General features: G+C 43.4%; 1 protein-coding gene across 1 annotated transcript in view; it reads right to left on the bottom strand.

The window, feature by feature from the left end:
- The window catches only part of STAT1 (signal transducer and activator of transcription 1), a 47,705-nt gene extending 27,283 nt beyond the window's left edge, over window positions 1-20,422 (bottom strand). Inside the window, exons 1-11 of the mRNA XM_081934997.1 lie at window positions 20,320-20,422; window positions 18,300-18,428; window positions 17,312-17,456; window positions 15,682-15,780; window positions 15,336-15,425; window positions 14,586-14,664; window positions 12,370-12,461; window positions 9,582-9,733; window positions 7,607-7,765; window positions 6,205-6,297; window positions 4,209-4,268 (exon numbers count right to left, since the gene is read on the bottom strand). Coding sequence (XP_081791123.1) covers window positions 4,209-4,268; window positions 6,205-6,297; window positions 7,607-7,765; window positions 9,582-9,733; window positions 12,370-12,461; window positions 14,586-14,664; window positions 15,336-15,425; window positions 15,682-15,780; window positions 17,312-17,456; window positions 18,300-18,427 — 1,097 coding nt within the window. The 5' untranslated portion in view covers window position 18,428; window positions 20,320-20,422. The remainder of the gene's footprint in view (window positions 1-4,208; window positions 4,269-6,204; window positions 6,298-7,606; window positions 7,766-9,581; window positions 9,734-12,369; window positions 12,462-14,585; window positions 14,665-15,335; window positions 15,426-15,681; window positions 15,781-17,311; window positions 17,457-18,299; window positions 18,429-20,319) is intronic.
- Window positions 20,423-26,207: the final 5,785 nt, after the last annotated feature.

Consider the following 26,207-nt stretch of genomic DNA (forward strand, 5'->3'; position numbering starts at 1 on the left):
TTCCTCTTCCTGCTGCTCTTTGCCCCTGATGGCCCTGCCTCCTCTAATACTGCATTTGTATCCATAGCTGGATCAGCCATTTCCCCAAACATAAATCAACACCCCATAAGATAGGCAACGGTCTCACCCGTTTGCTGGCTAGGCGCTCCTGATCCGGTCCACCCGGGGTGATCCCGTGTTGCTGGGCATTCCAAACAGCTGCTGTAGAGTTTGCGCCTTTTAAAAAATGGCCGACTTTTTTTCTCTGAGGCTTTTCCGAACCTCAAAATGGCCACCGCTATCTTCGCGGGTTTTTCCCACCCACAAAATGGCTGCCAATACTGTGTGGCCAGGCGATCTGCAGAATGGCCACCGGACTCGCCTGGAACCGCTGCACACAAAACGGCCGGTTGCGTGTCCCTCCGAGTGCCCAGAATCAAGGAGCACAGTGGGGAAACAGCCGTGGAGCCGTAGCTCATTAGCTGGCCAATCTGATTGCAGGGCAGGCTTCCTGAGTGAACTCGTGGCCGCAGGCAATCAGACGGCTGAGGAGAGGCAGCCAGAGATCAGTTTCAAATTTCCCTCCAATTTGTAGAATAAAGGATTATTTAAGGAACTAATTTAAAGGAACAACAATTTTTTTGGGAAAAATTCACCAAAGATATAATTAAATAATTTGGAGGAGAGATCAATTCTCACAGCCAGTCCAGGTTGGACTGAGTCTAAAACTGGGGAGGACCCACAAGGGCCTGATGATATCATAAGTGTAGACTCAGTCCGATTGGTTAATGGACGGAGCATACCCAGTCTGACTGCTGTCTCTACGATAACAGGAAAAATGCAATAGTACTGAATGCCTTAACTGAGCTGAGACGGTACTAGATCAGGGGTCCATAACCTGTATGTTGTGGCCTAATGGCCACTTGAGTCGCCAGCTGATGCACACATGTCTGCACTTGTGCATAGCCCCACTTGCACAAGTGTTGCATGTGATTGTAGTCCCCCTCGTGTGAGCCTCGTCACAGACATTCAGGGTCCCACTCGTGCAAGTCTTGTTGCAAGCATTTGTGGCCCAACTCACACGAGCCTCATCACGAACATCGCAGGCACTTGCCTGTCTGCACATGTACCTACCCATCCCACAAAATCATCCCCTCTCCCCCCCACCCCAGGTAGCCAACCCAGAAGGAACGTTGGTCCTACCTGAACGTTCTTCTCAGTGTGGCGCAGGACAGTCCAGGAGTGGGTTGTTCAATCCTTATTTGCCTAGGAGACTGAGTCAGAATTTAAGCCACGCCATCCAAACCCGCTCATTTATTCCGGAGGAAGGGGCGTCTGCCCCCCCCGAAAGGGCCGCCTATTCTGGGGTTGGAAACGTGACCTGTCCCTGTAAGAAGACCTCTCCTGCCTCCTGTCCTGACGTGGCTGAAAAGTTCTAGGCTGATAATGATAGTCTGTGTCAGTACCCTATAGGGTGCCTACATGTATATGGCGTGTACTTGTGTTTCTGCTTCTTAGTCGTGGCAGGCAAAACCTTACATTTGTTCTTATCCTCAATGAGGATTGGGTCCAGGACCTCACCAAACAGCTTTTTTCCCACATTTAGGCCCGACGCCAGTTTCCACTTCGCTTTGGCCTCTGCCTGCCAGTTTCAAAGCCACACCATCCGCCTAGCTGAAACAGAGGAAGAAAGAGCCCTGGAGGCAAACTTAGCATCAAGGTAGCATCTGCCGAAAACTGAGTCGCAGCCATGACCTTCCTAATGTCTTGAAGCAGCCTCACATCGTGCACCAGGACACGCTCCTGCATTTGTTCAAGCCACATCAGCATGGCACGATTGAAGAAAGACGCAGAAGAAATGGCTTTGATAGCCCATGTTGCTGCCAGGAAAGTCTTACGCAATGCCAGTTCAGGCCTCTTATATTCTGCCTTCAGATTGTCGGCTACATCACTTGCCACCATGGGAGTTGGGGATGCCAGGGAGGCCACAGGGGCATCCACCTCCAGAACCTGTAATGCCTGGGAGAAATCAGGATCCATATTATAGAACCGTCTGTCATTCCCACGCGGGGTGGGGAAAGTACCTGGCTTGGCCCACTCCTTCTGAATGACGCCCAGAAACAGTTTTGGTGCAGGGATTTCCTCTTTCCACGGGTTCCACAAAGAAACGTTTTTTCTTAGGCGCTGCCTTGGAAGTTGAGGCCTCGGCTGTGGCCTCCTTCTCCTTCTGTTTGCCATCCTCTGTTTCATCGGCTGCAGTGCTCCTGGCTTTAAATAGCAAGGAACGGAAAGAATTAGGAGGAAACAAACCGGCAAAGGCAGGAGTATCCGGTGCCAAGCCTTCATCTTCAGAAAGCTCCATCTCCTTCTGCTCTTCCTCTTCCTGGAGTGAATCCTCGCTCCTCAGTGAAGGGGAGACTTCTCTCTGCATCCTGTCTGATCGAGCAACCGGATCCTGGATGAATCTGCGCTTGACCTCCATCAGCTCTGCATCTGCCTGGTCAGAAGGGCGACCCTGGAGGGCTACGCCATGTGCAATGGCTCGATGAATGAGAAATTGAATGTTATCAGGCAAGTCCTCAAAATCGCCAATGTCATGACTAGGCCCAGGCCTGGGGTCAGGAACAGGCATAATGCGTGGAGGCGGATGGTACTCGCCTTCCTCGTCCTCCACCTCCGAGAGTGGGGGTGAGATAGAACTGGCCCTTGGGGATCAAGAGATCCTTGAAGGGGAAGGGGATGGAGAAAGTGGAACTGCCCTCAGACGGGGAGTGGTGGACCTTATCGAAGGCAAAGGGGCCTTATCTCCGCCTCCCTACTTGGTCTTCTCCCATCCCCTGCACCCCTTGACTGAGGGAGGTTGCTTCACCAATGAAGGAGGATCCTGGGGGAACCCTTTCTCTTCTTGGAGCTCTTTGAAGGAGCTGCAGAAGTCGCCCTAGAGCTACTTTCACCGCGGGAATCAGCCATGGTCTTGTAGCAAACTCTCTGCCCAAGGCTGCACCTGACCAGCTCAGTAACCAATACAACGTGAAAAACTCCTGGTTGTTAATCTGCGACTGACCTCACCGGAGCCTGCATTCACAATGAGCCTCGTGGCAGAGAAAAAGGGGAAACAAAATGGCTGCCGACCATGTGACTCCCCTGGCGGTTCAACAAAATGGCCACTGCCTCATGGCCACTAACAAAATGGCCACCGCCACGAGGACCTTCCCAAGATGGCCACCGCCCAAGAAGCTCTCTCAAAAATGGCTGCCCCCAGGGCCCTATACTCACGAGAGAGAAGCCTCTGGACAAAACCAATGGTGTGGATGAGCAAATGGCCCCAAGATCATCCAGCCGGCTGCGCAGCCCTCCGCAAGCCTTAATCACCATCAATCACACCCTCCTGTTGTTCCGGACCGTTTGCAGTTGCATGGGAATGCCAGCGTGTCACACACACACTCCTCGCACCCGCAGCCTCGATGTCCGCCCACTGCAGCCCCTGAGAGCCAGCGGCAACACAGGGCAACCACCCTGGCCCGCTCACGAGCCAGTAATCGAAAGCAAGTTAAACGCAGCCGCAATGGACTCCGATGGCTGGCCCAGCTGGTAGCTTGCCTGCGAGGAACCTGAGACCTCCAGCAGGATCTAGCCCATACAATTTGCTACTCTAACACAGCAGGTGGGAAGAAAGAACTTGTGAGCCAAGTTCAAACACCTTCCATCCAATAGTGACATCAAATTAATTGAAAGAAATGAAGAAAATATTAAACTATTCTAGGAAAGAAAACCAATTTTTACTAACAGCAAAAGTTTTTACATCTCTTTTCGGGCAAGACTGAGTCGGAATTGGATATCAGCAGGGGAATCTGGAGGCGTGGCTTAAATTCTGACTCAGTCTCTTGGGCAAATAAGGATTGAACAATCCACTCCTGGACCCTCTTGCGCCATCAGCTGGAAAAAGGTTGGGGAACTCTATACTAGATGATCTTAAAGCTCACTATAAATCCTTACTATCAAGATTTTTTCTCAGACTCTCTTGTTAAAAAATAAATTAAAAGTATTTAACTTTGATGAAAGCAGGTAACCAAAAGTTTTAGATACTATAACTAACTAAATAAAAACTGTACAACTGTAAGAAATGGAAATCATAGGAGTTCTCTACCTGCCAGATATAGGTTGCAGCAGAGTGTAGTGTCTAAGTTTGGAAAGTGTGGAAATCAAGATCAGGGACCAAGATCACTTACTTATCAAACTGAACTTGTACTTTCAATTTATAATTCAGCTCTTGGAGCTTCACCAGCAATCTGGAAATTCAAGCAACACAAAGGTAAGAATAAAGAAAAATATGTGTTCTGTCTTGATTATCTTCCTTAAGCCCTTCAAGAAAGCATTTTTCGTATGTACAGCATAGGGTGGGTCTAATTTGGATATTTGCAACAGAAGATTCTTTGATCACAGTAAACAGAAATGGGAGCAAATGAAATGATCTTTTGGTGGTGGTGGGGTGGTTAACAGATGGTGAAGATTATGGGGAGGGCTAAGTGGTGGGATTCAAAATTTTTTACTACAGGTTCTGTGGGCGTGGCAGGGGAAGGATACTGTAAAATCTCCATTCCCTCCCAATCAGCTGGGACTTGGGAGGCAGAGAATAGATGGGGGTGGGGCCAGTCAGAGGTGGTATTTACTGGTTCTCTGAACGACTCAAAATTTCTGCTACCGGTTCTCCAGCACCTGTCATCAGTGGAGGCACCACTGAGTTGAAAAGCCATAATGTGCACACCAACCTAATATTTTATCTTTGAGATAACTGCAGGAGCCAATCCTAGTTCGATTTAGCATGGATAAGAGCTCTGCACGCAATCTCATTCAATGCAATCCTACATGCATCTACTAAAACAGATGGAAGACAACTGAGTCTTGCTCCCATATAAGTAGATAAAGAATTGTATCCCATGGCACGGATGAGATCGCATGAAGCTATAGTATGTTTCATTTTGGTTTCATGTGTTTTGTAAAATCCAGCCTTTGTGATTCCAAGTTAAGATCTATGACCTATCTCTGCTTGAGGTGTGGAGCCAATCATGAAATGAGCCTAAGAAACAGAACTTGAGTACTTCAATATCTTCAAGAGAAGAAACAGCAGAATGCAGAATCAGATCAGCAGCAAAATCTACATCTAAGTAAATGTTAGCATGCTCTAAAGCCGTGATGGCGAACCTATGGCACGCGTGCCACAAGTGGCACACGGAGCCATTTGTCAGGGCACGTGAGGCGCTGCCCTGTCAAGTGACTTCCGGGTTGCTCGGAGGGTCGTTTTAAGGGCTCCGAAGGCATCAGGGAAGCCTCCGGACGGCCCCTGACGCCTTCAGAGCGCTTAAAACGAACCCTCCGAGCAACCCGGAAGTCACTTCCGGTTTGCTCGGAGGGTGGTTTTAAGCGCTCCGAAGGCGTCAGGGAAGCCTCCGGACAGCCCCTGAAGCCTTCGGAGCGCTTAAAACGAACCCTCCGAGCAACCCGGAAGTCACTTCCGGTTTGCTCGGAGGGTGGTTTTAAGCGCTCCGAAGGCGTCACGGAAGCCTCCGGACGGCCCCTGACGCCTTCGGAACGCTTAAAACGACCCTCCGAACAACCCGGAAGTCACTTCCGGTTTGCTCGGAAGGTGGTTTTAAGCGTTCGAAAGGCTTCAGGGAAGCCTCCGGACGTTCCCTGAAGCCTCCAGAGGGCCTCCGGGGGGGCGTGGGAGGCTCTTTTCGCCCTCCCCAGGCTCCTATAAAGCCTCTGGAGCCTGGGGAGGGCGAAAAAAGCATGTAAAAATGGGGGGGGGGCGCGTTGTGCGCACATGCACACTGGGGGATCGCGCGTTGCATTATGGGTGCGGCACGCCTGCACACGACCCCCCCCCGTGCTCCCACTTGTGGCACGCGAGCCAAAAAAGTTTCGCCATCGCTGCCCTAAAGTATTGGCAATTCAATTTAAAATGATATTCTGCCGAGAAGCACTTTTTCTTTAGTATGTCGTTAGGATGCAGCCTATTTTTTCTTCCTAATTGGCTAAACTAGGAAATCATAAAAATATTCTGAAAGAAAGCAGTACCAAACCATTTTGATAAACTTGCATGGATCAAACTTGACTTGAGGGAATCTTTCCTCTTACTTTAGTTTGGAATTAATCACTCCCTTTAAAGTTTTTTTTTAAAAACCACCACCATACATGAATCACATCAGGTATAAAACAATTTACCTCAACTTTACTGTAAACTGTACTCCAGTCTTCAGAACCAATGGTCTTTGAGGATGTGTAGGCATGCAAGGCTGTCTTTCTACAACAAAGGAGCTGGAGAGAAAAACAAGAAGTACTGTTGAATTGTTTCAAAAGGGGAATAGAACCTTATGCCAAAAATGAACAGATTTTTGAATAGAACCTTATGCCAAAAATGAACAGATCCTCAATCTTCTATAATGCAAATGTGAACATTAAACAAATTATTCTTCTCAAATTATTTATTTGGAACAAACATCTGGCATTCTAGGAACAAAATTTATAAACAATAATCTCTAAATAGTTAAAAATAAAAATTGTATTAATACATTTCCATGGTTCTCTAAACCTGCTGACCTCAACAGTTGCAGCTTGGTGGCTCAGCTTGTGTGGGTAGGGGGTGAGGGGAACCAAGCCATGCAAGCAGGGGCTAGCCCATAGGTGCACACAGCTTGACTCACGAGTGGTGTGCACATGCAGCTGAACTGCATGTGTGATGGCCCATCATCCACTAAGTTGAACTGAGCATGCACTCATGTGCACTGGCCCGTGGCCCATTTGCGAATAGTCCACAACCTGGTAGTGAGCTGCGGCCTGGGGGGGTTGGGTTCCCCTGCCCTAAACAAATCTTCCCAATCCACACATTTTTGTCTAGGTTGGGGAAGCCTGGTCCATCCCTTCACAACTCTTTGCCATTTTGCTTCTAGTCTTCTGAGATTTTGAAGACTCTCTGTAGTTTGCAAGGAAATCACTGACAGTGATTTATTTTAAATTTGATTCAAATCTAAACTTATCTAATTGTCAACACTGAAGCCATTTTGGAGCATCTTCATGGCTGCCACAGCTATGCTGGTTGGAGCTGTGGGAATAGGAGTGGGGAATAGAGATAGCTAGCCAAAATAAAATTATTTCTGCAGGGAACCAAGGACGTTCTCACCAGATGCTGAGGAGGCGTAGACTGAAACCAACTGGAGTTAGGGCTGTGACTGGATTGGGCCACGTGATGGACATGTGGACTGGGGGAAAGGAAATTGACTTTTAATTTGGATGGGAAAAACCACAGGACTTTCAGAGTCAGGTTTTCATCAGATGTGCAGATATGACATGCCTAATAAATGTGTACATTGAGGAACATCTAGGCCTCAGAGGTCCGACTGGGTTGGGTCTGTTACTTGGACCCTGACACTAATTTAAACAAAACTGCATGATTTCAAACAAAAATCATTTCACTAGATAGACTTTCTGGGAATAATGTGACTGCTCACATTTCAACCAAATAATTTAATCAGCAATATAAAAGGGACAGATACTTCAGCTTGGATGGGGAGATGAAATATGCTTTTCTAAACAAGAAAATTCTGACGATACACAAGAAGAAAAATACCTTTGAATGAGTTGCTTGAAGAGACTCCGTGTCCGCTCATACAGCCCTTTCTTCTGTTGGGTAATGGGATCGGCGTCATAGGTGAATTTCAGCTCCAGCTCCTCCAGTTTTTTAAGCTGTTGAAGAATCTGCTGAAGACTCTCAGCCACTGAAGTAAACCTATCATTGCAATGATTGTATGTGAAGATTGCTACATTTCTTCTTAGGTTAACAAGCACAGAAACCAGCAGTCTTTAATTGTTTAGGGGCAACACTAACTTTACAAGGCTCTTGAAGCACCTGTCTCAGAGCATTCATGGTATGCTTGAATCCATATACAACTGTTTGGACCCTGGATTCCACTTCTGAATCAGTACCGTGTTTCCCCGAAAATAAGACAGGGTCTTATTTTTTTACCCACAAAATATGGCTTGGGCCTTATTATGAGGGGAGGGTTTATTGTTTTGGGGTTGCCGGGTGGCTGCTCACTTCTGAGCAGGTTTCCAAAGAGTCGGGCACAGCCTCATGGGCGATTGGCTGTGTTGCGCTGTCGCAGCAGCGCAACACAGCAGCCATGAGCGATCACGCTCACGAGCAGCCACCCGGCAAACCTCCTTTCCAGCCGGGCACAGCGCCATTCACTGACCTAGGGGTATCGCCAAGCCGCATGAGCACCTGTTCGCCGCAGCCCGGCTCCTGCAGCTTGGCGCCTTCGAAATGCCAGTGAATGGCGCTCTGCACGGCTAGGGAGGGGGGGTTATGTGAGCAGCTGTTCCGCTCTCGCTCCTCCCAGCCTCACGATGCCCTAGCCTAGCTCTCCCCGCAGAGCCAGGGCACCTCCGCTGCCACCGCATGGCTTTTTCTGAGGCTTCCAAACCAAGTCTTCCGGCATTGGCTGCTCTGGGCATACACTCTATGGTGGTACGCTCTGCCGGCAGCTGGCCTACAACCATAGAGCATATGCCCAGAGCGGCCACTGCTGGAAGACTCGGTTTGGAAGGCGCAGAAAAAGCCGGCAGCGGCAGCAGACGTGTCTTGGCTCTGCGGGGAGAGCTGGGCCAGGGCATCGTGAGGCTGGGAGGCGCGTGAGCGAGAGCGGAACAACCATTCATGTAACCCCCCTCTCCAGCCATGCAGAGTGCCATTCACTGGCATTTTGAAGGCGCCAAACAGTGGGAGCCCGGTGGGGGCGAACAGGCACTCAAGCGGCTTGGCGATACCCCTAGGTCAGTGAATGGTGCTGTGCCCGGCTGGGAAGGGGGTTTGCCGGGTGGCTGCTGTGCTCAGATCTTTCGGAGCCCGCTCGCAAGAGAGCAGCCACCCGGCAACCCCTCTTCCACTGGGCACAGAGCCGCTCACCAACCTAGCGGTATCCCAAAGGCGCCAAGCAATGCAATCACCTTTGCCTCCCCCCGGTTCCCGCGGCTTGGCACCTTCAGGATACCGCTAGGTTGGTGAGCGGCGCTCTGCCTGGCTGGAGGTGGGGGTTGTCCAGGGGACTTATTTGCGGGGGAGGCCTTATATTTTTGCCCACCCGAAAAATGTGGCATGGCCTTATTATCAGGACATATCATAATTTTGGGGAAACACGGTAGTATTTCCCAAGTCTTCCAACCATTAGTAATGTCCACTTCTTAGGGACATGAGTCACTTAAGGAATTTGCCCAGTTGTAGAAATGCAACTGTTGGAACATTTGCTGAGAAGTTATTAGACCTGGTACCATTGGTAGTGTTGGAATCCAAGTGCCGTAATTCTCAAACAGCACAGTCAACGCAGTGCATTTTATCAACGGACGAATATAAGCCACATATTTTAAAAATGTGGAAAACTCACAAACATAACAAGAAAAGTGGAAGAGCAGAATTCTGACATTTCAGGAAGGTACTAGTTTTCAGAACAGAAAGTTTTCTGTGAAACTTTTCAGGTACTTTCCCCCTTCTGGTTGAATTAATTCTGAAAATTCCTGATTGTACTTGCCATGCTTCAGAGACCTACCAGTTTTGAAGCTGATCTAGACAAGCGTTGGGTGGGCCGCCAATGCAAGCCATCTGTTGTCGATGCTTCCATTCAACCAGCTCTTCTGTTATCAGAGCATTTTGGGTATTTTCAATCACAGGCAACGAAGAGGATATCAAGTGTAGCACCTCCTAGAGAGAATCCAGTAAGAAACATATTCAAGCGATTACCCTACTTTTAGATCAATCCTGGCAAGTTCCATTGGAAACGTCAAGGAATGTATATCTTCAATTTTTTTTAAAAAAGAGCTTTAACATTCACATGATGCATAGTGGGAATTTCCTAGAAGATAGGATGATGTTGTAATCTTTAGCCAAGGGACACACTTGTGTTGCAATAAATGCATCAAAAAGATGCAAATGCAACCCTCCACACCCTACTTTATAAGACTGTAGAAATAACTACAATTTATTGGTAGAATTTAATAGGTAGAAATAACACAAGAAGCACCATGTACAATATATGTTCTAAGTTCTTGACTGAATTGTGGAATACATAGCTAACAAATAGGAGGAACTAGAATAGAAATCAACCTACAAAGTAAGGAACCTTTCAATTTTTTTTAAGCTGTGGCAGCCATTAAAAGAAGCAGTGGATATTGCAGTGGCATCAATACCAAGCGGGAATGGAAGTCAGAGGGAAGGCAAAATGAATGTTAAATTTCTACTTGCCAACCCTACTGTGAGCAAAGCAAGAAATCAATGCCACAGGAAGGCTAAACTACTTTTTTAAAATACTAGCTATAGCTAATAGAATACTGTAAGTCTCTGACTGAGCTTTATTGCCCCTGTTCCTATGTTCAAATGAATTAGGGAGCTGAACAGCCTCTCCCTCGGGGAGAGGGGGCGGTCTATAAATTTAATAAATGAAATGAAGTGCTTTCACATTACCTTCTGCTTTTTCCCCACTAAAATGTTGCTTAGATCTGGCTTATCTCGGTCAAGGACAATTTACCCTCTACACCAGTGATTCTCAGCCTGTGGTGTGCAGACCCCCATTGTGTGTATGTGTGCGTGTGCCTGTGCGCACATTATCATCACAGGGAGGTCTATCAAGTTTTGAAGAAATGTTATGATTTAAATCTTGAGTTAATCTTGGGGGTCCTTGGCTATGGACTGTGGCCAAAAAAGGTGTTTACAAGGGGTGGGGGGTACGTGATGAAGAAAAAGTTGACAACCACTGCTGTACACTAAAATGGAGAACAGCAATGATGGTGCATTGCACTAGTGTGGCATATGGATTTTAGTGACCTGAAATAGCTGCTGTTTTGCTAGTGTGAGTGAGTACAAGGGGAGAAGCTACTCAATGCTGGCTTTGAATGGCAGCTGTAGTATCACAAGGGCTGATGAACCAACCTTGCTACTAAGCCAGGGCTGTTGTGGCAGTTCCTATGGTCAAGCCTGCTGTTTAGATTTTGGGGACTTTTCCCTGAGGGGGAATCCACCTTCTCAATTGCTGGGGAACATGCTGTTGGCCTTACTAAGAACTGGAATGGGAGAAGAGGATTGCATGGAGTGAATCAAGAGGCTACAGAATAAAGATGGAGAGAGAAGGTAAGTGTGAGGAGGAGTTTTTGGTTCGTGGTTGGGAAAGGGAGAAAAAAAAGATTCACAGGTGGCTTCAAAAAGAAAAAAGAAAACCCAGAGGGGTGAGAACTTAGACCAAAAAGGGAAGGAGACCTGGCTGTCCCTGGGGAAGGATTAGGCAAAAGACTCAGATAAGGTTTTTTTTCCCTTCGTGGAGAACCAGTAGATGTTCTACTGAGCAGGAGAAGGTCAAATCAATGGAAGTACAGGACAGCAAATTCCAGCCCATCCTTTTTACCTGCTCTCTTGTTAAAACACAGAAGAGGGGGAGAGAGTTGGAATGAAAGGGGAAGAAAACAAAACAGCTAGCTGGAGAACTACAGGGAGATCTCTGGGAGTGAAACCGTGGAGAAAAGCTGGTATCAAGTGAACACCAAAGCTATGTTGTAAAAACTTGCGATAAAAGCCCTCACTGTAATAATAAAAAAGGCCTCCACTGGCTTATTTATTTGTGCCCATTGCCAGCCTTGTAAAAAACACAAGCTAATCTTCAGTTCAAAAAGAACCCTGTTACACTGTGGCAACCATCTCTAAATGAATTTCGTTGTATGTTCTCTTTTTCCTTGAGTTGAAGGTGACAATCATAGTACTACATCCTCTAAGGGGCGTCAAACTCAATTTCATTGAGGGCCACATCAGGGTTGTTTGACCTTGGGGAGTCCTAGGGGTGTAGTCAGGGTGGGCGTGTCCAGCTTGACATCACTTGTGTCGGTGGCGCTTGTGGTGGCCTGAGCGCTCTTCCAGCAAAAACGGGCTCCCAAACTGTTTCTGGCTGTGACGGCCTCCTGCAACCCTACTGAGTCCCGTTTTTACTGGCAGAGGCACCACAGGTGGACCTTCGTTGTTTCCAGGGTAGCCCGGTGGGCCAGATTTAAGCACCCTGCAGGCTGAATCTGGCCCACGAGTTTGACATTCCTCCTCTAAGATCATCTTTTCCCAATAATGGTTAGGTTGAATTGGCAGGCAGTGACTGCTTTAAAGGCACCCAGTAACTTCCAAAGCTCATGATAAATTAGAATTTATCTGGTCCTATCCTCTATTATACACCACTGTCTCACAAACACTTTGGAGTCCAACCATCGGTTCTTCAAATCCTTTAAAGGGAGGGGAAACAAAACCAAAAGTGCCTGCTATTTAGACCAATGAAAATCACAGCTCTCCGAAGAAACTCGCTGCATCACCTGTCTCTTATTGTGAAGCTGCAAATACATGGTGTGGAGCTGTACTTTTTCCTTTTTATAGTCATCCTGGGTCATGTTGTTGGGTTCACCTTCTGCAAAAGAGGTCATGTCAGAACTTTATATGTCTTTTATATTTTAAATAGCAGAACTGTAAAAAGAAAGGAAATAATCCAATAAACAGTATCAAAGTCCTCTCTGGTATAAAGGGAGTGAGGCATCACATGACCATACACAATTTCCCTTTTTTTTGGCCAGTCTTTAGGCAAGACACGGTACAATCATAACTTGCCAGTTTCGCCCTTGATTTTGCTTGCTGGAAGCTGGCTGGCCAAGGTCGCAGATGATGATCATGTGACCACAGGATGCTGCAATTGTCATGTGAGCTGGTTGCCAAGCACCCAGAGGTGGTATTTACCAGTTCTCCAAACCAGGTCAAATTTCCATTACCAGTTCGCCTGAACCGGTCCGAACCAGCTGAATACCACCTCTGGCTGCCAAGCACTCAGATCACAACTACGTGACTGCAGGGATGCTGTGATGGTTAAGTGCAAGGACTGGTCATAAATCTCTTTTTCGGCATCATAACTTTTAACAGTCAATAAATAAATGGTCAAAAGTCAAGGGCTACTTAGAAGACTACCTGGCCAAAGGACAAGACACTAGGAATGTCTATGTGCAAAAGCAAAGCATTAAGGGAGAAACGTACTTAAATCTAGGCCAAGAATAGGCAATTTGCAGCACTGATTATCTGCAATTCCCAGAGGAGGAATTAAAATATGGCATTCCAAACATTAAAGAGCCAAGGCTTTAAATTTACAACAAAAAGCAAGATCCCATGGATTCTGACAAGCTGGAACTAGGGATTAGATATAATGTCTCCCATCATGGTAATGATAGGAGCCAAGGCTTTGCAGGGTCAGACCCCAGCAAAATCCAAGCTACAGACCATCAACTGAAACTGGAGGGAGATGGAATACAGGAAACCACTGAATTCAATACTGCTTAGAAGGCTTACACCTTGCTGGTTAACTTTTCATAACAATGTTACTTAGGTCTGCCATCTTCTGCTTCTTCTCTTTGCGGGCATCCTGCCATAAACGCAGGGGAGGGGAAAAGGAATTTGGGGTAGTTCGAGTATGGGAATAAGAAGACAAATGGCAGAGGAGATATATTGATAAATATAAGAGGTGCCAAACCGGAATAAGCCAGCCACCAGGACACCTGGCCTGGGAACAGAATGTGAAGCTACATCGAGAGGCATCAAGCATCCAAGCAGTTCCCAAAACATCAAAACGGGCAATCATTGGACAGGTCAGGTGGAGGGCAGGGAAAGGGGGAAAAGTGTAACCTTTGCACAGGAATACTCAGATCTAGCTTTACTTTCACTGCAACCACTTAACTTTTATAAACGAACCTATCACTTCAACCAAATGGAGTCGAGGGTCTTTCTTTCCTAAAGACCTATGTTGGGGCAGGTCTGACACACCTCACTCTTTGTGCTTAGATTCTTTTGCCTGTTTTATGTTAACCAAAACCTGGTCGTCCTGCATCAAAACCTTTGGGGCTTTGATGAGAGAATGGATGCTGTAACTCTGAATGGCACTTTTAGCTCTACTAGCACTAGTGAAACTGTTTGAACCTAACTCTGATTTTAAAACCTGGATTGACCAATATGTAAATTTCTTTATTGCAACTCTAACTTCTTAAGCAATGAAAACATTCAACAAAAGGAGCTTAATTACTGCTTCCGTTGTTTGCTTTGAGCTCAGGAGGAAAAATAAATGAAGAGCTTGTTTGGAATTTTCCATGAAAGAGTATTAAGAAGAATTCAAGTTTCATTCCAGTTGAACATAGAAAACTCAAAATTGGGATGTTTTGAGTTGTTTTGTTCCAAGCTTAAAGGGAAATGTTGGGAGTTTGTTTCAAGTCTAGTTCAGTCAATCTATCCTCAGGTAACATACAGCTGGGAGAGGATGGGTGTTGTAATCCAACACGTGGACGTGGAGAGGAACCAAGTGAGGGAGGATAACTTGGGTTAACATGAGCACAAGCAGCAGATCTTAATGTTTGTAAGATCTGGACTTTCAGAAAATGGAAATCAAGTCTGTAACAAATGTTAACGGACTAAGATTTCAACTGGACACAATTACATTGTCCGGGAACAATGTCTAACATAGGAAACATTTCATTAAAAAGGCTAGAAACTGTCTCCTCACCTCTGACTTGAAAGGTTTTAAATTTGAAATCATATTCATCTTGAACATCCTCGAGATGTTTTATCATTTGCTCTATTTCCTACAAAACAAATAAGCTCATCAGACATTCAAAATCACTTAATGCAAAATGGTGGCGTTTATGAAAAGAAATGTAATTACTTCAATGATTTATTTTACTATACTGTTATCAAAATAGCCTTTGCTCCCTTATTTTATCTTTATTACAAAGTCTTCAGATAGGTTCAGTCAAAAAATATGGCCAAAGCAAGGTTGACCAGTGAATTTCAGGCTTATCAGAGTAATAGATATGAACCAAAGGATCCTTTGTCTCAGTTAAACCAGAATATTCACGGGAATAGTCAGGAAGAGAAACCTGCTGCTGTCTAAATATCAACCACTGATTAGACTGAGGTTTGGATAGATTTAAATTCAAGATCTCTGGCAAATGCTACCTTATAAAAGCCATCAACTAAGTTCATCAGGCTGGAGAAGGCTATCCCTTTCCTACCTCTGTGAGTGTCCCACAATCAACTGGTGCTAAAAAATATGACTACTCAACAAGTTTTGTCATGTGACAATAGAAGTAAGTAGATCTGTCCACTGTTCCCAGACAGCCACTCAATCCTTCTTCAATGTAGCTTCTCTTTGCATGTTCCCCAATCCCTGCATCTGAACCAATAATGCATCCCCTTTTGGGTTATGATATGGCAAAAAATAAAAAGTTTCCAAGGACCAACTCCTTTAACGTACTATGACACGGTTCTTCACATTTGTGACTTTAGCGTCCAACTCTTTCACTTTGCTCAGCATCGCAGAATTTTGTACGCTGTCTATTTGCATCTGGAATTTGAAATGAGAAAAAATATATATCAAGAATTAAATGTATCATGATGCAGAATCCCCCCTAATAAGGAAAATCTCCACAGCAGGAATATTTCATGACCTTTCTTGGGTTAGTTCTTTGCTTTCCATTTTGAGGAAATGCTAAGTTTGGGTAGACATGTTAAAATTTGAAAGCGAAGTCCATCATCTATACTGAGGCTGCACAATATTCAATACAGGATGCTCTCTTCCAGGCATACAGAGGATAACCTACCTGATCTGTGGACTCTGCAGCTTTAAGGATATTCCTTTCTTCTTGGAGACATTTGGAGATCATCAAGGCCATATATGTGGGTTCTTCCACAAAAGTATTCTGGATTATAGCATAAAATATAAGTGAGGGACTTACAGGGTGGATAAAAATTGATGATTTTTTAAAATAAAAAAATCAGATTTATAATTTTTTAATCATTTATTTTTAAAATAAAATGCTTCTGAGGTAAAAAATCTATCTAAAGATAATTTTCTATTTAAGATACATTAATAATTTAGTTTCTTCAGCATAAAATGGAGCTTAGTTATGTAGCATTAGGCTGTACGTTCTGCAATATTTACATTTTTGGTAAACTCATTCAATGAACCCAAGCTCTGCAAGCTGAGCTAACATGCACTGCATTGATGCATTCACACAATTTCATAGTAACCATGAGATAAATCATAAAACACAGTTCAGGAATATTCCTTTATCCCATTTTTTGCAAATCTATGTACACTACAAGCTGTATGATTGTTTGAAGAGAAATGCATCTATCTACCACCAGGCTCTTAAGTGTGAGGAGGAAGGGCAAGCAGTAAAAATGAAAGCGAAACCTTCTAAGCAGCTTATAAATATAATATTAAAGAGCACCTGTCATTTCAAATCCATCATGGCAGCCCGTTAGCGGGCATCCACTCATCTGCTCCTGCCTACCTTGTTGTGTCACTGCCGCATCACCAACTGTCCCATTAAAGTGAACGGGACTGTTGGTGAGTCAACAGCAGATCAGAGGAGGAACAGCTGTGGGACAGAGATGACAGTTGCTCTTTTTAAAAATTATGATTTAAATCAAGTTGATTTAAATCAAGCCTTTTTACTAGTGATTTAAATCAAAAATCACCCTGTGGACTTCCAATATTTTTTCAATATGCTCACTATCCCAGAATACCATGAAAGCAGGTCTCTAGCCTACACTCTCCGTTATTTATTTCCATTAAAGAAATGGGAGTCAGAATCCTATTACAATTCACATATTTGTAAATCCTAGTATCACTTTTTTCACTTCTAAGCTAAGATATCCTTCAAACCTCTGAAGTGATACTTGATATTCAACTGCTGCATACTAAGAAATGCTTTCTGTTACTGCATTTATTAAAAAGCAGCTCCTCAAATTTAAGGCTGAAAAAGGAGTGTGTCCGTCACACCAGAAAAAAATTAATAGAGGCAAAGGCCCTGTGTAAGATCTAGCTTCCCACCATCCAGCCAAAATTTCCTTCTTCATAATAATATATGCGTGTATCACACATGTCGATATGGTTATTAGAAGCTATACTACAAAAGATGTCAAACAAAAATGACATAAAAGAATACAACACTGAAGACTCAGAAGCTTACAACTGTAACAAACAGTTATAAGCTATATGAACACACATTCCCTTTCTTCTTTAAGGAAAAATTATGATAGAAGATAAAAGAAAGGGAAGGACTCATTCATGGTCTCATCGTTATATTCTGCTTAGGATGCACAGCAATTTTTTTAAAAAAAGGTTCCTTTCATTACACTGTAGAAATAATCCTCACACTATCAACAGAATTATTCTAAGATATTTTCACAAAGGCAAATTAGAAAATGCTGTTGTACACTGACATGGAGGTTTCGTTTACTCTTTCTGATGTTGTGTTGTAATAAAAAATTGTTCTCCTGGGTAAAACGGCTATATTGATCATCCAGCTGTGACAGAAGATTCTGGAAGAGCAACGTAGCCATTGAAAAATCTTCAGCAGCATGATCCCTAGAGGAGGAAGCGTGCAAACAACAGCATTAGCATATCTTCCATTTCTGTATATTGCACAAACCCCAACATGCTTGAAAACCCCAATTTATTTATTTTTTTGCCCTTCTGCTTAGGTTAGCAGTCACAAACTGACCCAACTTTCCAATAGTCCCCAAGGTACTCTACATCTGGCTGGGCAACGCATAGCAGACACACATGAACAATATGGGCTGCTGTGCCAATAACAGCTGGTTGAGCAGCAATGGAATATCATGATGGACAATGGCAGTATTTCCAATTCAGTTGCATGTATTTTTCTGCTATTATTATGACTATTCTTATGCATTGTCAAGATATGAATTTGGAGGTTTGCCTATGAATAGGAATTACATGCGCAAACTGTAACTCAAGACTAATTCTAAAGTACCGGACAAGCCACAGTAAGAGTAAAGGGTTAAGGTGGAATTGCAGAGTGACTGAAAAGGATTTATTTTAAATATGCTGCTCTGTACATTAAGAGTTCTCAAGTGAAACAACATGCTGATTTATACCAGCTGCTCATGCTGAGCACTTTCTTCAACATGCACATGGTTCAGAATTTTTATTATGTGCTGTTATTAGATTGAGGACGCAGCTTCCCATTTCTTCATTCACAATATTTGGTTTAAAAATATAAAATACAATATGAGGCTGCATAATCCAGTGGAATTTACTTTCTCAGCAAACAGTTTAGCCAAAGTTCCATTAGTTTCGAGAGAAATAATTTAACTTCTCAGGTTTGCTGACTGCATCCTACTCCTGCTTAGAATCAAAGCCTTATTTTATTTTATTTTGATACCTTACACAAATTAAGCCTCTTACCAATCTTGGCTTTCTAGCCACAGTGCCAAGTATTGCCTGATCTCCATAGGAAAGTTATCATCATAGAGCTGATGCACATGTTCCAAGAATTTAGAATCCAGCTGTTGCAGTTTGCACCACTGACTCATTCTGTGGAATCAAATGTAATTAAATGTAGGTTCTATTTATTCTTCCATGCAATCAGTAAAATTTTCAATTAGTTAAGAAACTCCATTATCTGAAAGCATATTTCCTCCTTTCCTATTTACATAACCCCACACCACACTAACACACAAATCCTCTTTCATTAATGTTAACCTATGTGTGTGCGTGTGTGTGTGTGTGAGAGAGAATGAGAATATGTTACCACTACCCACCATTTGTTCCCAGAATTGTCCTATTTGGAAATAAGACTAAGGACTCAGGGTAGCAAATTAGATCTGAAAGTTCTTATTAATACAAGAGAAATGTAAGATACAGGAAAAATAACTATTAAAAATCCAATCAATGTAATGTTATTCTCAGTGGACCAAGAGCAAGCCATCATTACAACTACCAAAGGGGAACCAGTTGGTCCAACAGTCATTACGGTAAGTGCAAAGGCTATAATCAAATATCAGGTTTTGGATTCCCCTTAATAGCTACTCCTAAACAGCACCAAATGTTACCATGCTTTCTCCAAAATTATTCTAAATGGCTCCCCTTCCCCCACCCCCAATGCCACTTTCAAAAATAATCTGCAAAATTCAGCTGCAGGATAGCCTGGTGAAAAGCTTGGGATTTCACAGTTCACTAGTGACCCAGTTATTTCGGTAGGCAAGTAAAAAAAAAGTTTTATTTTCTGGGGCTCCATGATCACGCAGACTGGGATTGCAGCATGAAATTAAAAGATAGCTTGCTCCTTGGGAGGAAAGCTATGGCAAACCTAGACAGCATATTAAAAAGCAGAGATGTCACCTTGTTGACAAAGGAACATATAATCAAAGCTTTTTCCTAGCAGTAATGTTCAGCTGTGAGATTTGGATCAAAAGGGAGGCTGAGCCCGGAAGAAATGAATTATGGAGTTGGAGAAGACTCTTGAAAGCCCTTTAGACTGCAAGATCAAATCAGTCAATCCTAAAGGAAATCAACTCTAGCCCCTTTGGAAGGATTTAATACTGAAGCTCAAATACTTTGGCCACCTAAATGACAGGAGGGGCTCTCTGGAAAAGACCCTGATGGTTGGGAAAGATTGAAGGCAAAAGGAGAAGGGGCTGGTAAAGGATGAGAAGGTTAGATCTCATCAATGCAATGGACATACATTTGGGCAAACTCCAGGAAGGGGGGGGGCGTGGTATGATCATGGATCACGAAGAATCAAACACCAGGCAAATCGACCCTCCTGTCCCGTTTGGCAAGGAGGCGTCTAAACTCTGGCATGGACAAGGGGGTTCTTCTCTACAGCCAGCATTTTTTCAGCCCAGGCTGCAAATCGAGTGCAAACATTGGCAGTGTCGACTATGGCAGTGGTCACCAACTGGTGGTCCGTGAGAAAATATTGGTGCGGTCCGTAGAAAAAATATTTGCAGTTTTTAAATATTGCACTAAATACTATTCATCTTTTTTAAAACTTCATATTAGTGGTGCAGAGGATTTAAAATTATGAATTTAGTGGTCCCTGAGGTCCGAAAGTTTGGTGACCCCTGGACTAGCGCACAACCGTCTGCACCCCTGCCCTAACCCGCACCAGCCCATCTGACAAATAACAAGCTTAGCAATCCTAACAGAAAGAAAGAGAGAGAGAGAGAGAGAGAGAGAGAGAGAGAGAGAGAGAGAGAGAGAGAGAGAGAGAGAGAGAGAGAGAAAGAAAGAAAGAAAGAAAGAAAGAAAGAAAGAAAGAAAGAAAGAAGGAAGGAAGGAACATCTGGCGACCTATAATAAGATTTTGAGGTCTTGAGATTCCAGGTCTTCAGATGCAACCCGTGAAAGATCTTGCAGGGAGGCATGCAAAGCTTCCAGCACGAAGGCTACACCTAAGAACGCCGACTTAGGGCAGACCTACCTGGCGCGTCCAGAACCTTCAAGAGAACCGGAGACCCAGAACTCTCCTCCGCCTACTTGATTTCCAATAAAACGAAAGTACCTTTAAACGGGAAGTAGCAAAGCACGACAGGAGGGCTTGGACCAATCCGCGACAAGCTATTTGATGGAGTAGCCAATCAGAACCATTCGGTCCGAAAGGGAAAAAAATGGCTGTTACGGGGAGGTGTCCTCCTCCCTGTTTTCTATAAATCGGCACAAGGAGAGGGGGAAAAAAAAGGGGGGGGAGGAAGGAGGTCGCGGCTTTTGTAAGCTTTGAGGCCAGCGATCGTTTTCATTTTCGTTTGAGAAATAAACAGTGTTGACTCGTTTTGAAAAGGTCCTCGGCCTGCATTGTTATTATATGTACCATTAGCTGGGCGTAAAATCTATTGAATGCTATGGCATTACCCCCTACGACTGACTTGGTGAATACTTATTTTAGAAAGATGCGCGCAGGAAACGGGCACAGATCTAAGACAGTGCCAAGAGGCAGGCAGGCAGGCACGAATTTGGATGATAAATAGTATCCGGAATATTTTCAGAGGCACTAAGGCTTCCGAAATGAATGCCTACTATATCAACACATTGGTGCCTCTAAGGCAGGTGTGTTCAAACTTGGTAACTTTTAAGACTTGTAGACTTCAACTCCCACAATTCTCCAGCCAGTTTTTGTCTCTGAGGCCCGATGCTGAGGCCTTTTGTATTTTTTTAAAAAATACTTTTTAAATTAAATTTTAAACTTTCTCTTTACTCTTTTCATTTTTCTTATCTGTCTACTTTAAAAATTAATAAAATTAATTTAAAAAGTCATGTTTTACACACACGCAAAAATAGCTCCACTGAACCTAAACATTCACCTTAGTTTCAACCTTTGGAGAATATATCGCTGTGAGGTGATACTCATTTAAGGAAGGTGTCATCTCGGTCACCGAAGAAAAACATCTTCAGTTACAAGCAGTGATGTTACCCTATGGTTTCTTTAATCAACCGAAGTCGGCCTCATACTACACCAAAACCAAGCCAAAGCTATTCCTTGCAGAAAATCCTAATTCACACTTTGATCCAGCAAGTGACTTAAATTCTCCCACACATCCTTATAGGAAACACGCATAGAATCCAAACTGGAACTTTGAATCTAAATTGCAGCACAGAAACAGGAGAGGAAAAAATGATAGTGTAGATTTTCTTTGTGCAATTTACTTTCGCTAGACAATCTGAGGTCATTTACACCAGCCTGGCGCCTCGGACTACAACTCCCATGGCCAGGCTGATGGAAGGTTGCCCTAGTCCCTTTGCCTGCTGCTGGGGAAAGGTTATCAGCATCTACTGTAGCCCCAAAGGTGCTTTTTTTTTTCAAGAGGCAACTGGACTTAATGATTTTTCTTTGAAGACGTTTCACTTCTCATCCAAGAAGCTTGATCAACTCGAAGTTTCTTGGATGAGAAGTGAAACGTTTTCGAAGAAAAACCAGAAAAACCAGTTGCCTCTTGAAAAAAAAGCACCTTTAGGACAACCACGCCCTGGATGACTGACAATTTCTATAGACATCTACTGTAATGTGATCAGTTTTATTTCTCCCCTGCAACCGGATTTCTCCGAAAAAAAAAACAAAATATGGAGAAGCCGGGAAGCTTCGGTTCTCCTCCTTCCCCCTACAGGTACTTCATGCGAAGATAAGCATTTTCTTGTCTAACTTTTGATTCCCCCTCCACCCAACTTTTATTCTTTTCCCTAATGAAGAAGGCGGATCCGCGGTCATTTATCACATGGCTTTTTTGTCACGTTGGCGGGAGGGGCGAGCTATACCTAGAACAGCCTAAGCACGTGTTTTCTAGGAAAGAGAGCCGGGTCTCGGAAAGCCGTCTGATGCAACGAAACTGAAAGTTAAAACAGGATCTGGAAAGGAGGAGGGGAATGGGTTGGCGCTTTTTTTTTTTTTTTTTTTTTTTTTTGGCAGAAGGAAAAAAGAACGTTGCTTTGCAAATGTTTCCAATCTTTAACAAAACTTCCCTCTCTACACGGGCGTATTACGATTCGGCGAGTCCCATAATAGTCTTGTTAAGAAGGCGAATCAGAAAATTGATAAATGAGATGACGTGTTGTGATTTGCCTTGTCTGCTTGACCATAGATGGGGGCATCAGGCTTTCGAAGGGAGGCGCTCCGACTTATTTGTACTGCACAGGGATCCCTCTCCAACATACACTATATTGCCAAAAGTATTCGCTCACGACTGAATCTGATTATGTGGATGGGTGAGCAAATACTTTTGGCAATATAGTGTATATGAAGTATATATTATGTACAGTAATCAGGAATAAAGGCGAGAGTGAGCACGTGGATGCTTTTTGCCCACCAATTTGGACATCTAAAAAGTTCTGCACCCTTTGAAGTATCAGCATCATGTATTACACAGATCCTTTGTTTAAGAGTGTATAATGGGTACCTTGTATATCTATCTTAGCTAGCTAGCTAGCTATGATTAACTCTAGAACTAAGGAGAAATTTCCTGATAGAATTAACCAGTGAAATGGCTTGCGTCCAGAAGTTGATGAGCAGGTGGTCCATCACCAGGTTCTTAAGAAGTGATTGGACAACCATTTGTCTGGAATGTTATAGGATCTCCTGCTTGGGCAGGGGGCTGGACTAGAAGACCTCCAAGGTCCCTTCCAACCCTACTGTTCTGCAGTTTGTATACCTTTTGCCAAAAAGTGATTTAAAGTAAAACAGACCTGCATGAAGTTCCCTAAAGGGATGTTGTATGTAAATTATCAGTTTGCTTTTGCTGCTTGATCAGGTGGCAAGTTTCCATACCAGCAGATTTGAAAGGTGTGCAAGGCTAAAATTTAGAGTTATCCTCTTAATCAGAACCAACACCTCAGCATTTATTTGTATATGCATTTTTACCCAGCTTTTCTATTATCTCCTTGCTCAAATGAATATATTAAGGACTCACTATAACAAACATGGAGGCATTAGCAAATACCCATACAATAAAGTAATGCAAATTGTATGGTGCAGGAAGACTGTTGGACAAAGAATTCCCAGTTTATAGATATAAGGCTCCAGTCTCTTGAAATTCCTGCTGAGAAACATGTATCTGTTTCTTATCCCAAATGCTATAAGAGAATGCCTGTGGGAATGGGAAGAATTCTGCAAAATATCCCAACCTCCAACTATTTCCTTTCTAGCTATTTGCCTTCTTCCCTTACTTGTAGCCCCCAAAACTCAAATAGGTTCCATTTGCTGATCTTCAACTTACAGTAAAGGGAAATGGGATGGGGCATCCTACCTAAGGTATGTTCCCTGCAATGTTTCCTCCAACTAGCCCCTCCAGCTATGTTGCATTATAGTTCTCATAATTCTCAGTCAGTGTGACCACTGTATGTACAGCCTGGGAGCACATAGCTGTATCAATCCAAGACTGTTATACCAAATGGTGGAAGGGTGAAGCTAAGATGGCCAGCTTTTATGTATCCAACACTTAAAGGTTTAGCAACAGGGATTGACTGGACAGTTTTGACTGTCATGAATGAAGGCAAATATACGTGTCCAAGGACAATGTTGGAGGATCCAGTCTGGGTGGGTCACCCGGACCAGAAATTTAGTCTTCAGATCTTTTGGATTTGTGCTGGAGTGTTTTGACTCTTTCCAGGACAGGAGAGATGCCAGGATGCCACAGTGATCATAATGAACCAGCTACCATTTAGTACACCCCCTTCCTAACTAACAGAAGAGCGGACATATCAGGTCTTGTCTGTGCCCCCTCATTTCACATGGGGAAGGGGGAGACTCCTTTCTTCTCTGTAAGAACATAGCACTGCTGCTATTCTGGCCTGTCTGGTGGAGACCACCAAACTCCTTGCAGTTGGACCTTTGACTAATTCTGCTATTCAACCATTGCATCAGAATAATTGGAGCTTAGTAGGAAAAAGTCAGATATCTAGATAGGGGAAAATATAAAGCAAGATAAGGGTTTTATTCCTAAATATGACAATAAAATGGAGTTGCTAACTGGTTGAACATAATAATGGAAAGATAACTAAAAAAGCCCAAAATATATGGAATATGGATAAATATGAAAGTGATATGGGGAGGTTGTAAAGCAGAGGTTGTGTTTCACTTTTATACATGAGAATTAAACTGAGTTGCGAATTGACTGAAAATGACAACAGAAGGATAACTAAACTTTGATTAAAATATATGAAATATATATTTAGAATTTTTAAGATGATGAATAAAATGAGATGTTTGCTGTTTGTCATTTTACATAATAGATTAAAGGAATTGTAATGAACATTGAACATTGAAGTTTGTCATTTATAGACAATTTAAGGGTAATTTAATCTAAGATATGGAAAAATGGAGAGGGAACATGGAATATATCTACAATGGGAAATTACTGAGATTTAAAGACAGATTCACAAATTGGGGGAACGTAAGGATGTATAATTATATAAAGATAATGATGAGAATAGCTGGGAATTGTAACCAGGTCTGCATCTCGGCCAAAATTAGGCTGGGGGGTGGGGTTATTTAAAAGTACAATGACTATATATGTATACTTTTTTGTTCTATAGGAGAATATATGTTAAAATTAAATATGTATATCGAAAAGGAACTATAAATACCATCAACATAAAATGGAGCTTGCTCAGAAGCTGAAATACACCAAGTAAATGAGATGAAGAATGGGAAGAAAAGGAGAGAGGTAATGGAAGAAGAGAGGAATAGGAGAGAGGGCAAGGAGGGGGGAAGAGGAGGAGAGAAATAAGGAGTGGAAAGGGGGGAGAGGAGGAGGAGAGGAAGGGGAAGTAGAGTAGGGAAGGATGACACAGAGAAGAAAGGAAGTAGGGAGGGGGAGGAGAAAGGGAGAAGAAAGTGATGGATAAGGACAAATATGGTGTACGGAGAGCAGAAGAGCTAATAGTTGTGTTTTGGGAGTTGATGGTAAGATGAATTGATGTAAACATTTAATAATACAAAATGATGCTGGCTATGTAATAGTATACATGTGATTATATGTTATGAAAATGAAAAAATAAAAAAATTACTTAAAAAAAGAATAATTGGAGCTGAGAGACCAGGTGAACCAGAAATTTTTCAAATGGCAAATGTACAGCCATGCAGAGAAATACTGTGTTTTCCCCAAAACAAGACAGGGTCTTATTTTCTTTTGACTCCCGAAATAAGTACTTGGCCTTATTTTGGGGGAGGGGGTTTTATTTTTGAGGTGCCGGAGGCGGCGAGCATGGTCACCTCATGGCTGCTGCTGTGTTGCAATATTTTCAGGGAGGGCTTATTTTAGCACATGCACTCAAAAGCCCAATTGGGCTTATTATCTGGAGAGGTTTTATTTTCAGGGAAACAGAGTAGATTTCAGCTGTGGTAGTTGATACTTGGAGCAGAACTTGGAATGGGCAGTAGGAGAAAGGTGGCACTGGACCTCGGTTATCTAATGCAGAGAAAACACACTTATGCAAGCAGGTTTGCACCCCCACCCGGCACAGCCTGTGAGAAAATGACTTACCTGGCATAAAAGTTTAAATTTACAACTGAGAAGCAATTAGCATTTGGGACTTTCCTAGTTCACTACTTTCATTATTACCCATTGTGTTGCCTCAGTGTTCTAAATGTTGCTGACCAATATTTTTAAAAACAAATCAGTGGCGAAAATTGAAATACTTTTCTTTGTAATCACAGTTTATGAAAATAGTCTTTATGGGAACCTCTGAAAGCAGGGATCCCTTTGATGGTGATAATCTTGGCAGTCAAAGCAAAGGAGACAGCACTTTTTTGCAGACCATTGCTTCTTATAGTCAGTTGGTCTTGATAACATCTGTGAAGGGCTCCTCCCATCTGGCTGATCA

This window comes from Natrix helvetica, assembly GCF_964273705.1.
Source record: "Natrix helvetica genome assembly, chromosome: 1".
NCBI lineage: Eukaryota > Metazoa > Chordata > Lepidosauria > Squamata > Natricidae > Natrix > Natrix helvetica.